This window comes from Erpetoichthys calabaricus, chromosome 13, assembly GCF_900747795.2.
Source record: "Erpetoichthys calabaricus chromosome 13, fErpCal1.3, whole genome shotgun sequence".
In the NCBI taxonomy this organism is placed as follows: Eukaryota; Metazoa; Chordata; class Cladistia; order Polypteriformes; family Polypteridae; genus Erpetoichthys; species Erpetoichthys calabaricus.
This window is the reverse complement of record NC_041406.2, coordinates 111,770,042-111,784,049: the sequence shown is the minus strand read 5'-3', so window position 1 is coordinate 111,784,049 and position 14,008 is coordinate 111,770,042. Positions and strand designations below refer to the sequence as shown.

Below are 14,008 nucleotides of genomic sequence, written 5' to 3'. Positions count from 1 at the left end.
CATTCAACTTAAAATATTTTATTAAGTGAAATAATGTTTCTGTACTTAGTCAGCTTTTCAGGTTTGACAAAAAAATATATGTTGGCTGAGCAAAATCCTGGTACTTTTCATCTACTGAGCATGCGCAAATTGAGGAGTAAATTCAAACATTCTGGATTTTTCCAAACGACGAACTGCGCAATTTCTGTGCATTAATCTGTCAAAAGCAACGTTAAATGAACGGTCATACATTAGCAGATAAGTGAAGTTGTACACTTATGTGTAATTTTGTTCAGTAATGCAAATCCCATACTTTGTTCACTGTTATTTTAACAATTAATACTTTGAACATTAACTTGGTCAGCAAGGTAATTAGTTTTCAGTTTAGTTTTCTGTAAAGTTAATATTATTTGCTTAGTCTTTTTAACACAGCTCTGCAGGTCAGCAAAAATGCATCACTTTTATGATTACAATCTGCTTTCAGACACATTTGCCATTTTCGAGTAAGCCGACATAGGCTTTTTTCAAGCCCCTGTCCAAACTTCCGCTTTTTTGAGAAACTATTGTGTAGGTCTTTAATCACTCGCTATCGTAAGGTACGGGACTTTGGTGGATTACTGTAAAGGTGCGTTAGCACAGCAGTGGTTTTCTGCGTTATTTTGGCATCTACGGTAAATTCAGCAGTAAATGCACAACACGCCAGTCCTGTTGTAAGGTTCATTCTGTCACCGTGGAGGATGCGTGTTCAGATGTGAAATGCAGTGAAACTAGCATTTTATGTATCCTGCCGATTGCACGCGTGCTTTGTTGGCACTTTGGAGGAAAAGTGGTGACCCTACGCCTGCTACTTATACAGATCTATCATCTCTGATTCCTCAGTTTGAACAAGTGAGGCAGGTAGCGTGCTTTAAAAAAAACCGCAATGGAAAACGTAGTTAGTGCATATTAAGTACACGCTCAATATTTCATCTTCCCCCGAAGTATCGTCATGAATGTCAAAGTAGTGGCAGAGCTCCTACACCAAAACACACTTCACATGGCTTACTTAACACAACTTCTGCATAAGGCAAATGACCAGCAAACTTAAGCTGAAGAGCACATGAAAACACATAAGCCCACCAACATCAAAAAGCAAAAAGACACAGAAAACAACATGTATTTTAGATAGCACAACTGTAAATAGATGATACAACAGTAATAAATACACACACACACACACACATATATTATATATATATATATATATATATATATATATATACATACATACATACATACATACATACATACATACATATATATATATATACAGTGGTGTGAAAAACTATTTGCCCCCTTCCTGATTTCTTATTCTTTTGCATGTTTGTCACACAAAATGTTTCTGATCATCAAACACATTTAACCATTAGTCAAATATAACACAAGTAAACACAAAATGCAGTTTTTAAATGGTGGTTTTTATTATTTAGGGAGAAAAAAAAATCCATACCTACATGGCCCTGTGTGAAAAAGTAATTGCCCCCTGAACCTAATAACTGGTTGGGCCACCCTTAGCAGCAATAACTGCAATCAAGCATTTGCAATAACTTGCAATGAGTCTTTTACAGCGCTTTGGAGGAATTTTGGCCCACTCATCTTTGCAAAATTGTTGTAATTCAGCTTTATTTGAGGGTTTTCTAGCATGAACCGCCTTTTTAAGGTCATGCCATAGCATCTCAATTGGATTCAGGTCAGGACTTTGACTAGGCCACTCCAAAGTCTTCATTTTGTTTTTCTTCAGCCATTCAGAGGTGGATTTGCTGGTGTGTGTTTTGGGTCATTGTCCTGTTGCAGCACCCAAGATCGCTTCAGCTTGAGTTGACGAACAGATGGCCGGACATTCTCCTTCAGGATTTTTTGGTAGACAGTAGAATTCATGGTTCCATCTATCACAGCAAGCCTTCCAGGTCCTGAAGCAGCAAAACAACCCCAGACCATCACACTACCACCACCATATTTTACTGTTGGTATGATGTTCTTTTTCTGAAATGCTGTGTTCCTTTTACGCCAGATGTAACAGGACATTTGCCTTCTAAAAAGTTCAACTTTTGACTCATCAGTCCACAAGGTATTTTCCCAAAAGTCTTGGCAATCATTGAGATGTTTCTTAGCAAAATTGAGACGAGCCCTAATGTTCTTTTTGCTTAACAGTGGTTTTGCGTCTTGGAAATCTGCCATGCAGGCTGTTTTTGCCCAGTCTCTTTCTTATGGTGGAGTCGTGAACACTGACCTTAATTGAGGGCGAGTGAGGCCTGCAGTTCTTTAGACGTTGTCCTGGGGTCTTTTGTGACCTCTCGGATGAGTCGTCTCTGTGCTCTTGGGGTAATTTTGGTCGGCCGGCCACTCCTGGGAAGGTTCACCACTGTTCCATGTTTTTGCCATTTGTGGATAATGGCTCTCACTGTGGTTCGCTGGAGTCCCAAAGCTTTAGAAATGGCTTTATAACCTTTACCAGACTGATAGATCTCAATTACTTCTGTTCTCATTTGTTCCTGAATTTCTTTGGATCTTGGCATGATGTCTATCTTTTGAGGTGCTTTTGGTCTACTTCTCTGTGTCAGGCAGCTCCTATTTAAGTGATTTCTTGATTGAAACAGGTGTGGCAGTAATCAGGCCTGGGGGGTGGCTATGGAAATTGAACTCAGGTGTGATACACCACAGTTAGGTTATTTTTTAACAAGGGGGCAATTACTTTTTCACACAGGGCCATGTAGGTTTGGATTTTTTTTCTCCCTAAATAATAAAAACCACCATTTAAAAACTGCATTTTGTGTTTACTTGTGTTATATTTGACTAATGGTTAAATGTGTTTGATGATCAGAAACATTTTGTGTGACAAACATGCAAAAGAATAAGAAATCAGGAAGGGGGCAAATAGTTTTTCACACCACTGTACATACATACATACATACATACATACATACATACATACATACATACATACATACATACATATATATATATATATATATATATATATATATATATATACACACATAACTTGTATAATACACATACGCACATGCATTAATGCAATTGCCTATCTATTGATAACACTTATGTTGTGGTAATTACAATTTTAAAACTAGGTGGTTGGCTTTACACATATTATTTTTATCCTTGCACAGTGTGACAACTGAGGCATGCCTTGGAAGCTTTTCCCATTTCATTTTTTCTCTCCATTTAATAAACCAATCAACTAACAAACAGTATAGTTAAGATTATGCATTTTGTTATTCTTTTAGTGAAAGTTTGGGTATTAATAATCATTTGGTACAGAGTTTACCTTACTTTGTTATATAGCTAGCAGATCTGACATTACTTTGTATAGAAGTTGATTAATATTTATATTTGCTTTATTAAGAATAACTTTCTAATCAATTAATGTTATTAATGATATGTATAACATTCTCAGCACATTGTAACACATCTATGCAGTACTCCAGTTGGATGCATTATCCAGTTTGAATTTAACACTGGGTATGTCTGCCCAGGGTGAACTTTCACTTTAATTTATAACATTCTCTGTCAGTGATCAGATTCATGTAAGCACCATTATGTTTTAGTTTGAGTCTTTATATGTAAATTTACTGTTTGAAAATCTCCTAAATACATAACTTTTTGTTTTGGTCGTGTTTTTATTTTAGATGTTTAATTCTCAACAAAAGTCAATGCAGTGTTGCTATTGTAAATTTTCCATGCAACAGGATCAGCCAATGTTATACACAATTGAACAACGATGGCCAGGGCTTTTTGTTGAAGAACAGGTAAGTATTAAATTTTACATGTCACTTTAATGTCTTAAACACCCTTGGTTTGTTTCTGAAGTTTATTAACTCAGTCCTCACTCGCTGTCTTGCTTACACATTGGTTTATGCAGAATTTCTACGCATAACCTGCGCTGATCATGAAGTTACTCCTAACATCTCTGGCCAGTTCTACTGTGGGCTTGCTTATGATGTACAGAGCTCAAGAGGAAATGGAGAATCTACTAGAAAAACAGGATATACAGGTAGATAACGTATCTAAAGTAATTATACCAATTTATCAACTTCAGAGTAATCTAGATTTTTCTTTTTAGCTTCAGCTTAGTATTATCTGTGTATCATAAGCTAAGCAATCGCTTTTTCCTCCATTCATTGACCTTATCTTGTGTTGGTTTTGTTGTTCTTTTCTTTCACAGACCGCAGACTTAACAGCGGACAGGAGAGACACTGTTCTTCTGAGTCTTCCCTTCTACCTACAAGAGCTGGCCTCAATTTCAAAAACATCCTGGTAATTTGCTTTCCTCATTTTGTGGTGCATCAGTTTGACATTTTATAGGGGTGTAACTTGCATTAATATACGCAGACCTTGATATCTTGTTACAGTTTATGTGATACTCATGACAACGGTCATTTTTATGAAGTGTCTTATTTCATTTCATGTCTTTTGTAGAATTCTGCAAGGAACATTACGATGGGAATTTTAGAGCTGGTCAGGAATGGCGTCCCTTCAAGATTGCTGTGCAGTGCAGTAAATGTTGTAATTGTCCTTGAAGAGGAGGTGGTTATGGAGAACCTGGGAAACTTTACAAATGCCTTTACAGTCCTGTTTTGCTCACTTTATGCTTTTAACATGAACTATCGCAAGAACCTTAAATACACATTTGTGGTGGTCCAGAAAGTGTTCCAGTACCTTGGAAATGACTACACTGCTAGAGTGCAATGTCTAAAAAACAAACTATCTGCAAATATAATACAAATTTCTGTGTGACACTTCCAGTTAATTTTGTCAGTTTGGGCACCTGCTTTTGAAGAGAAAAAAAGTCTTTGATCACTGTTTTAGTTAAATGAAATTGACTGTTAAATGGTCTGTTGTCTTATTTGATTTATTTGTTTTCTAAATAAGTCTCTAAATCTGGATTCCATCACCATTCTACTGCTCTTACATAAAGCATTCTTTCTGTGTAGCTTAAATGCACAGTAATATTGCAGCTGCAAAGTTATAAATGTTAAGAATTTAAAGTGATATGTCAATAAAATATTGAAAGTATTTTGTTTTTGTCCTGTATTAGTCAATAAATTCTGTATTAGTTTTAATTTGTAGAGCATAAAATTTACAGTTGTGCTTGCTTTTTAATACTGGCTTTGTAGTTAACTAAACTAAACAACAGTATTTAATACAACACAGAATTTGTAATTAGAACAACAAGCTGATCTGATGAGTACCGAAAATTTAACTGACACAACTTATTATTGTTATTTGAGCCAACATGGTAAGGATGTCAACACAAATCAAAATAATCAATTTACACAACTTTAATTAGGTGAACTAAAATTTTTGAGTGCAACAGGTCACTAGAAAATTTTAAGTTAGAAAGGACAAAATTTTTTTACAGTGTGTGTGCTTGGTGTGTTTGTGTGTGTCCTGCGGTGGGTTGGCACCTTGCCCAGGATTGGTTCCTGCCTTGTGCCCCGTGTTGGCTGGGATTGGCTCCGGTAGACCCCCGTGATTCAGCGGGTTGCAATATGGATGGATGTCTTATTCGCCAACCGCTAGCCTAGAAGCTGCAACATATTCAGAAAGCTGCTTGTTAACCCCTCAGAGTATGGTAACCTGTCGGCGCTCTTTGCAGTTTGAGATGTAATAAAATAAAGATTGATTCATGTAAGCACAAGCACAACTTCAAAAAAAAAACTATACGTTAAGATCCCTACTAAATGCGTGGAGCTGCGCGGTCTCCTAAATTACGTGTAGGTTTTGCTATAACATTTAAAAGCAGTTTACATCAGATAACGCCTACATATCTTGGTGCCGAAAATGATCGACTATGTTGAGACTCTCAGTTTGTAAAGCTGCTGGATGACTTAACAGTAGTGGCATAACTCTAAGCAATGACGTGAAATCCACTGGCATTTCCTGCTATAGAATCATAAAATTGTAGTTCATTTTTGTTGGAGTGTACAACAAAAAATATTTATGCAGTGCAAAAATGCAAAAACATTTTTTAATTTGAAAGAAATCTGCCTTTTAGGTGAACATCGCATCATTACTTTACTGCATAATCCAAGTATTGGAGACGAGTCTCAAAAAGAGGGTGAGAAGGAGCAGGTCAGCAACAGATATTTGGGAGGTGAGATAGGTTATACAAGTTAGACAAACTTTGTGTAAACCCAAGGAGAACATATAATCTCCACAAAGACATGACCAATGTTTCTCCGAAAGAGTTATAAATCATTTAAAAACACATTTTTTATAAAGATGACACTTTTGTCGGCATTGAAATAAACTTTATTATACATGACACCATCGTTGAATTTTTGTGTACTTAAGCACATACTTCTGGTGACTTCTGACAAATATATGTGGACCTGGAAAAAAAAAGAAAGAAAATTAGGTGTGGTTGTCTATGTGGTCTATCGGCAACTGTGCGACACATTCTATATATCTTGTTGATTGGATGCAGCAGATCAGTGACTGCTTTCTTTTGAGCTACATTTAAACTATAATATACATATTAATCCACAGCACGTCATCTTCTGCTTCTATATTATCCTTCGCAAACCAGTAAAACGTTATAAGGGCCCATATCGTAAATCATTCTACAATTAAAAAATAGTTTTGTACAAAACAGCAAGAAATGTACAAAAGGCAAGAGGCTTCTGGTGAAATTGCTGCGCAGATCTGACCAATGTCAGAGTGAGCGGCTCTGTATCCTAGGAGCTGTGGAGGCAGTTTATTACTAACAAGATCCGTTCGTGAGTAGAACGATAATCAGTCACAAATCTCACTCATGCGCACCCCCACACGCTCACCTAAAATCACGTCATTAGACAGGTAATCCAGGGGAACAAAAGGAGAAGATGCGAACTCCGAGTTCATTTTAAATAACTATGTCATGCATACTGTATGGGTACCCGCCTCACTGACGAAGCGTTCTCAGTTTGAATCCCGCTCCCGATCGATGCCCGTGTGCAGCCTGGACCTTCTGACAGTGTGCTCGTGTGTTTTTTCCTCCCACATTTCTAAACTAGTGAAGTGTAAACTGAGTTGTGTGTGTGCGTGTATGTGTGTGAGTAAGTGAACTTGATGATGTTTCCTGCCTTGAGCCCAAAAAGGTCTTTGCATCCAAACCTATGAAGTCTATAAAAATATTTAGTTTTGCACGGCAGCATCACTGCCAAGAGAACTATTAGCCTCTGCCTCTTTAATGTATAAAGCCAAATAAAATGGGAGTCAGCACCCCACATTGTGCAAAAATATATATCAAAAACATATACTTTAACCCACCTAATACTGTAATAGCTTACCTCAAACAGCGGCATAATATTAACAGAATGATGTGCCCAACGGCCATTACACATAATATGACACTTTGAACATTGATTCTGAATGTTAAGCATGTATTCAAAGATGAAAAGTCGGTTCGGATATGGTATGCTACTTGCGTTTTAAAACAGCTATTTGGTAATTGTTCTTGCTCTTGTGCAGTGATGCAAAAACCCACAACAAAGGCACTTTCAAATAATTTAAAAAGCAGCGGCACAAACCTGATGCGCCTACGTGTGAGCTGCTGAGGGCTCTGCGCTTCTTCTTTTGTCATGTCACCAAAGCCAAACTGACCAATCAGACTGCTCTCAGGGACTGGACACACAGAACTTAGTGTTTTATGACAAAGTAGAAAAAATATTTTTTATTCCTTGGTGTAAATTTTGAATTTCCTTGAAGCACTTTGAGCATGGGAAAGGGGTTATATAAATAAAATGTATTATTATCCCAGCAAGGATAGGGTGCAAGGAAGAAGCAACACCTTGACGGGGTGACAGTCCATCACAGGGCAAAGACTTCTTCTGCTTGTCCTTCTTGCTCACCTTTTTCACATTGCAGATGACTATGAACTTATTTATAAACATGTGTACAGCAACATATATATGTGTACAGTAAAATGAACTAGCAAATATGTTCAATTATTTTTTAAAAAAAGAGCAATTTCAAAATAGCATCAATTGTCATGACACACTGTACTTCATCAGCCATTTGCCTGTTTTGTAGCTATCATAAGTGTGCACTTTACTGCATTTTTTTTTTGCAAGCTACAGAGTTAATCTATTTTTCTGTAAGAAAATTAAATGTGTGCCATGCTTTGCATATAATAATTTGTTGCAAGAGGACACTAATTGAAATATAGTTAAATTACATAAAGTTAAGGGAATGTTTATGGTGAAATGCTTACTAAAATTTACATATCGTACCAATGGTTTTGAGAAGTGAGACGGTTTTGTTTTTTTCTTATATTTGAGGCACCTTTGATAATGTTGCAGAAGAACACAATCGCTTCCTCCAGCAAAACTGACAATATAGTCAACCCCTATACAGTATTCTAGGTGGCACAGTGGCATGGTGGGTAGCTCTGTCCACATGTGGTTGTCATTCTTGTGAAGTCCGCCTGTTCTCCCTGCGTGTATGTTGATTTTCTTTGGTTATTCCAGATCTCCTCCCATATCTCTAAAGATATGCAGGTTAGGTTTACAGATGATTACAGACTGGCCCTTCATGAAAGTGGGCCCATGCTCAGGACTGTGATGCTGGTTTTGAAAATGTGAGGATAGATAGATAGATAGATAGATAGATAGATAGATAGATAGATAGATAGATAGATAGATAGATAGATAGATAGATAGATAGATAGATAGATAGATAGATAGATAGATAGATAGATAGATACTTTATTAATCCCAAGGGGAAATTCACAAATGGATGGATGTGCTGGTGTTGAAAGTTGAGCATATACAGCTAACCTCCAAATCAGATGTACTAAATCACACTTCAGCTCAACCAAAGGAGTTGTCTCTGCATTTGAAAACACAAGCATTTTATTACAATTCGACCACATTCACTTCCTATTAAAATCTAACTAGAACTTGCGCTGTTCTCCTAAAAAGAAGCACAATTCATCTATATGCTAATTTTGTTCCACATAACAAGATTTTGATTTGATTTTTGAAATGTCCCATTTGGATCCAGAGAATGAGGTTGGCTTCTGTTTTGAGTCTTATGCTGCTGAGGCAGACTCCATCCTTCACAACCCCCATCTGGATAAGCAGATTCAAGGATGGATGGATACTCAGTGGAAGAAATGTGATTTCTTATATTGTTTAAAAAATTAATATAGTAGTAGCATAATTTTATCCATGGAAATCACATTTTATGTTTTGGACAAAACTGTATTATTATCTTTATATATAATATGCTACCATAGCTGTTCGTTTGTCTGTCCAGGATTTTAAATCACCTGTAGCTCGCAAACCGTTTGACCCACTGACCTGAAATTTGGTACACATATACTACGTGAAGTCTACTATCCGCTTTCGGGTGATGATTGACCTCCAAGGTTATTCCTCTTTTTATTTTTTATTTTATTGTAGAATCAACTCTCAGCGGCGGCCAGCAGGGCGCCATGCAACACATGCATACGGATGCCGTTCTCATCCCTACCACCTTCGCCATCACTTCCCCTACCTCTTCATATCTTAAATCATTCTTGAGGCAGATTGAACACTTAAGTGCCAGCTTAAGTGAAAAATTAAGGAAAACGTACTAAGTAACTGCAACATAAACACTGACTTAATCAGTTTTAATGTGAAAAGATGCAGACGAAAGAAAGAGAAGAAGCAGGCTGCTAGGGTGGAGAAAAGAAGATCTGCTCAGGAAGCAGCAAGCGCATCAACCTCTGAGCAAACGAATGCTAAACGTACAGAGAAAGAGGATGAAAACTATGAATGCTCAAGTCAAGTGTATTCACGGCACATTATCGTGCAGTGCGCTGTTACTGGTTATTAATAATGTTTGAACATTTTAATGAACTTTTGTCCATATAAAACAGCAGTTTATCAATGCAATGCTGTGTCATACATCCTCATACTTTGATAATACATAAAAAACTTCTTTCATTGAGTGGATACTGTACCAGTAATAAAAAATTGACGGAAGACAACTCTATGTGTAAGACACTTTTAAAGTATTTTAAAATAGTTCCATTCAGATTTTTATGAGAATGACACAAGCTTCAGTTTCACAAATCTGTTTTTATTTCATTTTTGAACTGCTACAATATTAATTACTTAGCACAGATCCTAGTGCTATATGAGTACTATAAAAGATAAACTGTTAAGCCTGGAACTCATTACTACCCGACCCTGATACTCAGCACCGGAGCTCCACAGGGCTACGTGCAGAGTCCTCTTCTTTATTCCTTATATTCCCCCGACTGTGCACCAATACAGAGCACAAATACAATCAGATGACACCAATGTGGTAGGTCTGATACATAAGAGTGATTAGTTTGCCTATAGGGATGAGGTCAGCAACTGTCTGAATGGTGCTTCATTAACAACTTGGCACTTAACACCTTCAAAAAACCACAAGATTCCTCTAAATTAAGACTGATACAGAAGGTTACTCTCTCTGCCATTTTCCTTCCTGAGGAGAGGCCTCGGCACTGTTCCATCCATGGAGGAGGCCAGGCTATTCCTCTGTCTCAATTCAAAGACCACGCCAGACCAGAGACCAATCAACATAATAAGGCAGAAAGCCACCTGGTAGCCTATTATCAGGTTGCATCATTTTAACCAACACTTACATTTGTACTCTAGTTATATTTTGGGCATATTATCTATAATTCATGAATAAATTCATAACTCTTTCTCCTCCCTGTTCTAGTACTTTGTCTGATTGTCTGGGGTTACAGATGTAAAGGAAATAGGTAAAGACTGAACTAGAGTAGCAGTCAACCTGGACATTGTGTTAAAAGTATGCAACTTGGAGTTTTCTGTAAAGGTCTATGCAATAAAGAGTCTAAAGGGAAATAGAGTCACTCTAGCACCCTCCCATGACAAAACAGTCACCATAAACGTGAACAACGTAAAGCAATATTTTTATAGCACCATATATATACTGTAATATGTTGTCGCAAAACTTAACAATTTGCCTCAGTGTGCAATCTAGAGTTATAGTCAGGCTAAGTAAGTCAGGGATTTGAACTGTATACTTTTATGCATTCTACATTCAAATACAGGACAAATGAGCACAAGGAGAAAGACAAACCTGAGCAGCTACACCTCCTTCTTAATAATAATCCCAGGCCTCCTTCTTGCAGACCATTAGTTTCTGGCAGATAGTTTGAGGGGCATTTTCATCCTCCAGTGTTTTGGCTATGTAGTCCAGGAACTTACTGATCAGAGATTTGCACATACGTTTGACAAACGACATTTTGTCACAAACTTTGTGTATATCTTTAATAAGTTGATCCTGTAAAGAAAATGGTAAACATCATTAAGATATTATAGGCTGCATTTATTATGGAAAGTGTTGTGGTAAAATAAAGGGTGTAAATAACTTTAAGTGTTTTTCCACCTTAAATGGTAACAGGACACGTTTTTTCGGCTCCCACATTAATGAGTATGATTACAAGTGCTTAAAACAACCCAGTCTTGCCTTTTTTTTCAGAATTGGCCCCTTTTTTACCACAGAAAAATAAAGATAAACCTCAAAACACACTGACTTGTCCAGAATTACAGCAGGGCAATTTAATTTCATGCATGATCATTGTTCATGTGGAGTCTGCGCATTCTCCATGAATGTGTGTGTTTTCTTCCATGAGCATCAATTATCTTCCCACATCCCCTAAGTTGAGCAGTTTACCTTAACTTGCAACCACAGTTTAGCCTAATGTGGGTAAGTGCCCTGCGATGGAGTGGCACCCTGTCCAGGGGCTATTTCCTGCCTTGCACCCAGTGCTACTGACTTGCAACCTAAACAGACTTAAGTTGTCTGTGTGTTTGTATGTGTAAAACAGTCAAGTTGTTTCTTTAAAAGGCACTCACCCTGCTTTCTCCTGGTTGCACAATCTTTTGAAGTTTCATCACCATTTCCTTGCACTTCTTGCATAAGGAAATGTCCACAGCATTCTTGTCCATCTGTGGTAAACATACATCAGTTACCTTAGAGTTTCTCCTTTACATCTGGCCTTGAAGTATGAACATACAAAACATACAAAGTGGAGTGCTACATACTGTGTTGGTAATTCTAAATTAAATTACTCATATTTTGTATGGACATACAGTATGTTAGGTGATATTTTTACCACCAGGATGAATAAGCACATATGAATAAGAGGTCAGAGCAACAAATGGCAATAAACTCCCAACCCTAAGGGTACCCAAGACCCAGATTATGGCCTTAGAGTAGGTGGTTGTTGTTGTTGAAGGTATGTTCATTCATAAGTTGACTTCTAAAGAGATAACATCAGTGAATAACCTCAGAGACAAGGATTCATTATAGTGAGAGGTGGCTCTTACCAGCTCTTCTAAAGGTCCATCTTCATATCCTTTTGTTTCATTGGCCAGCTTCTCAAGAGACACTTTAGATAGAAAACCAAAAAAATAGATTTACGCAGTATTACTGACATTAAGTTTACATCCGCAACAAATTGTGAGTGTCAACAAGGTGCAACTCTCATGAGATCAGCTTTACTGAGATGCTGTGAATATGGAGATAGATGGGGCAGGAGGAACACTGATGTGGTATAAGGCACAGGAAAGGCAGACAAAAGTCCACAAACTGCTTTTCTGAATGTCAAAATGGGTACACAGGATTGTCCAAGATGAAGAAGACACATTGGGGGACTAAAAGGAAGCAAAATTAATGTTTCCAGGTAGGAAGATTGTAGCAAAGATCTGCAATATGGGATAAGTGTGACCATGCTGTCCATTTCAACAGGCAGAAAGCCCAGAAGCTACTATGTCTGTCTGAAACTTTAAAGAGAAGAGAGCCATCAGGGATGAAATATCTCCAGCAGCCAACAGATGTCCCTCTGATCTGACAATCATGAGGTCTATTAACCTGTTTGGCAGGGTCATCTCTAACACTGAATCTGGAGATGACCCTTCAAGTACGTCTTAAGATGAGTTCAAATGGTTGAGCCTAAATGAGTCTAAACTTAGTAAGTGAGTTAGGGCAAAGGGTCACTGGCATAATACTTTAACTCCAGGGCTACTTACCATATGAGACTTTACTCTAATGTTTTTAGTCTTTTGTAAGTATATAGCACACTTTATTAGATAAGGGCACATAATAAGGTGGCCACCCACACACATTTCATCCAGGCTCCCTACACTTCAGGTTGTTTTGCTCTAGTCTAGTTGGCAGCTAGATTTTATTTTATTGCTTTTTGAGAATATTATATGCAAGCAATTTATCTGCCGCTGACAACGTCGGCCCAAGGTGCATTAAAAAAAACATTCAAAAATACAAGATGGCTGCACTTACGGCATTTTAATAATTAGATAGTGTGCATATTTAATGAATGATATGTCGATTGCAAATTCAGAGATTTTGTACAAATAAATTTAAATATTTGATATAAGATAAAATCAGATGTATTCAATTAGAAAACCAAAACAAATGTGAAACAAAAATATGACAATGTGGTCTTCATATGAGAAGATGAAGCACACATGAGTAAAGGAGGTCTTTTAGGATCTGTCTGGTTCATTGGGCAGATGTAACCTTGCAGAAAAAGAAAATTTATAACAAGACACGAAACTGAGATAATCAAATGAAGTTCTTACCTGTGGGCATCATAAGAAGAACAAGCAGCGCAAAGCGAATCATTGTCATTATCATCGGTGCTTGAGTTCATTATGCTTGAGATGCAGAAGCTTCAGTTCTTATATGATACAAAACAAACCACAAATACCTCAAGTCTGATATGCCAAAGGCATGGAATAGCGGAGACAGAAATATCTTTAACCACAGAAACCTCAAGCTTATTAGATGTACCATACCCTTCACAGTTCAGATATTCAACAAGATATTCACACTCTGCGCTCAATTAGAATGACAATGCATGAAGGCATCAGAACATCAAAGCGAAACGATGAGAATAAAATGTTTCCTTTAAGTTGAAATTTGCCCAAACTAATGGAAAAAAGAAAAAAGGGTGGGTGGA

General features: G+C 37.3%; 1 protein-coding gene across 1 annotated transcript; it reads right to left on the bottom strand.

The window, feature by feature from the left end:
• Positions 1–6,274: 6,274 nt before the first annotated feature.
• LOC114664040 (antimicrobial peptide NK-lysin-like) lies at positions 6,275–13,979 on the bottom strand. The gene is made up of 5 exons (XM_028818015.2): positions 13,629–13,979; positions 12,357–12,418; positions 11,883–11,975; positions 11,104–11,307; positions 6,275–6,371 (listed from the first exon to the last, which is right to left on the bottom strand). Exons 1-4 carry the CDS (start codon positions 13,681–13,683, stop codon positions 11,125–11,127), a joined length of 393 nt encoding a protein of 130 aa, XP_028673848.1. The 5' UTR covers positions 13,684–13,979; the 3' UTR covers positions 6,275–6,371; positions 11,104–11,124.
• Positions 13,980–14,008: the final 29 nt, after the last annotated feature.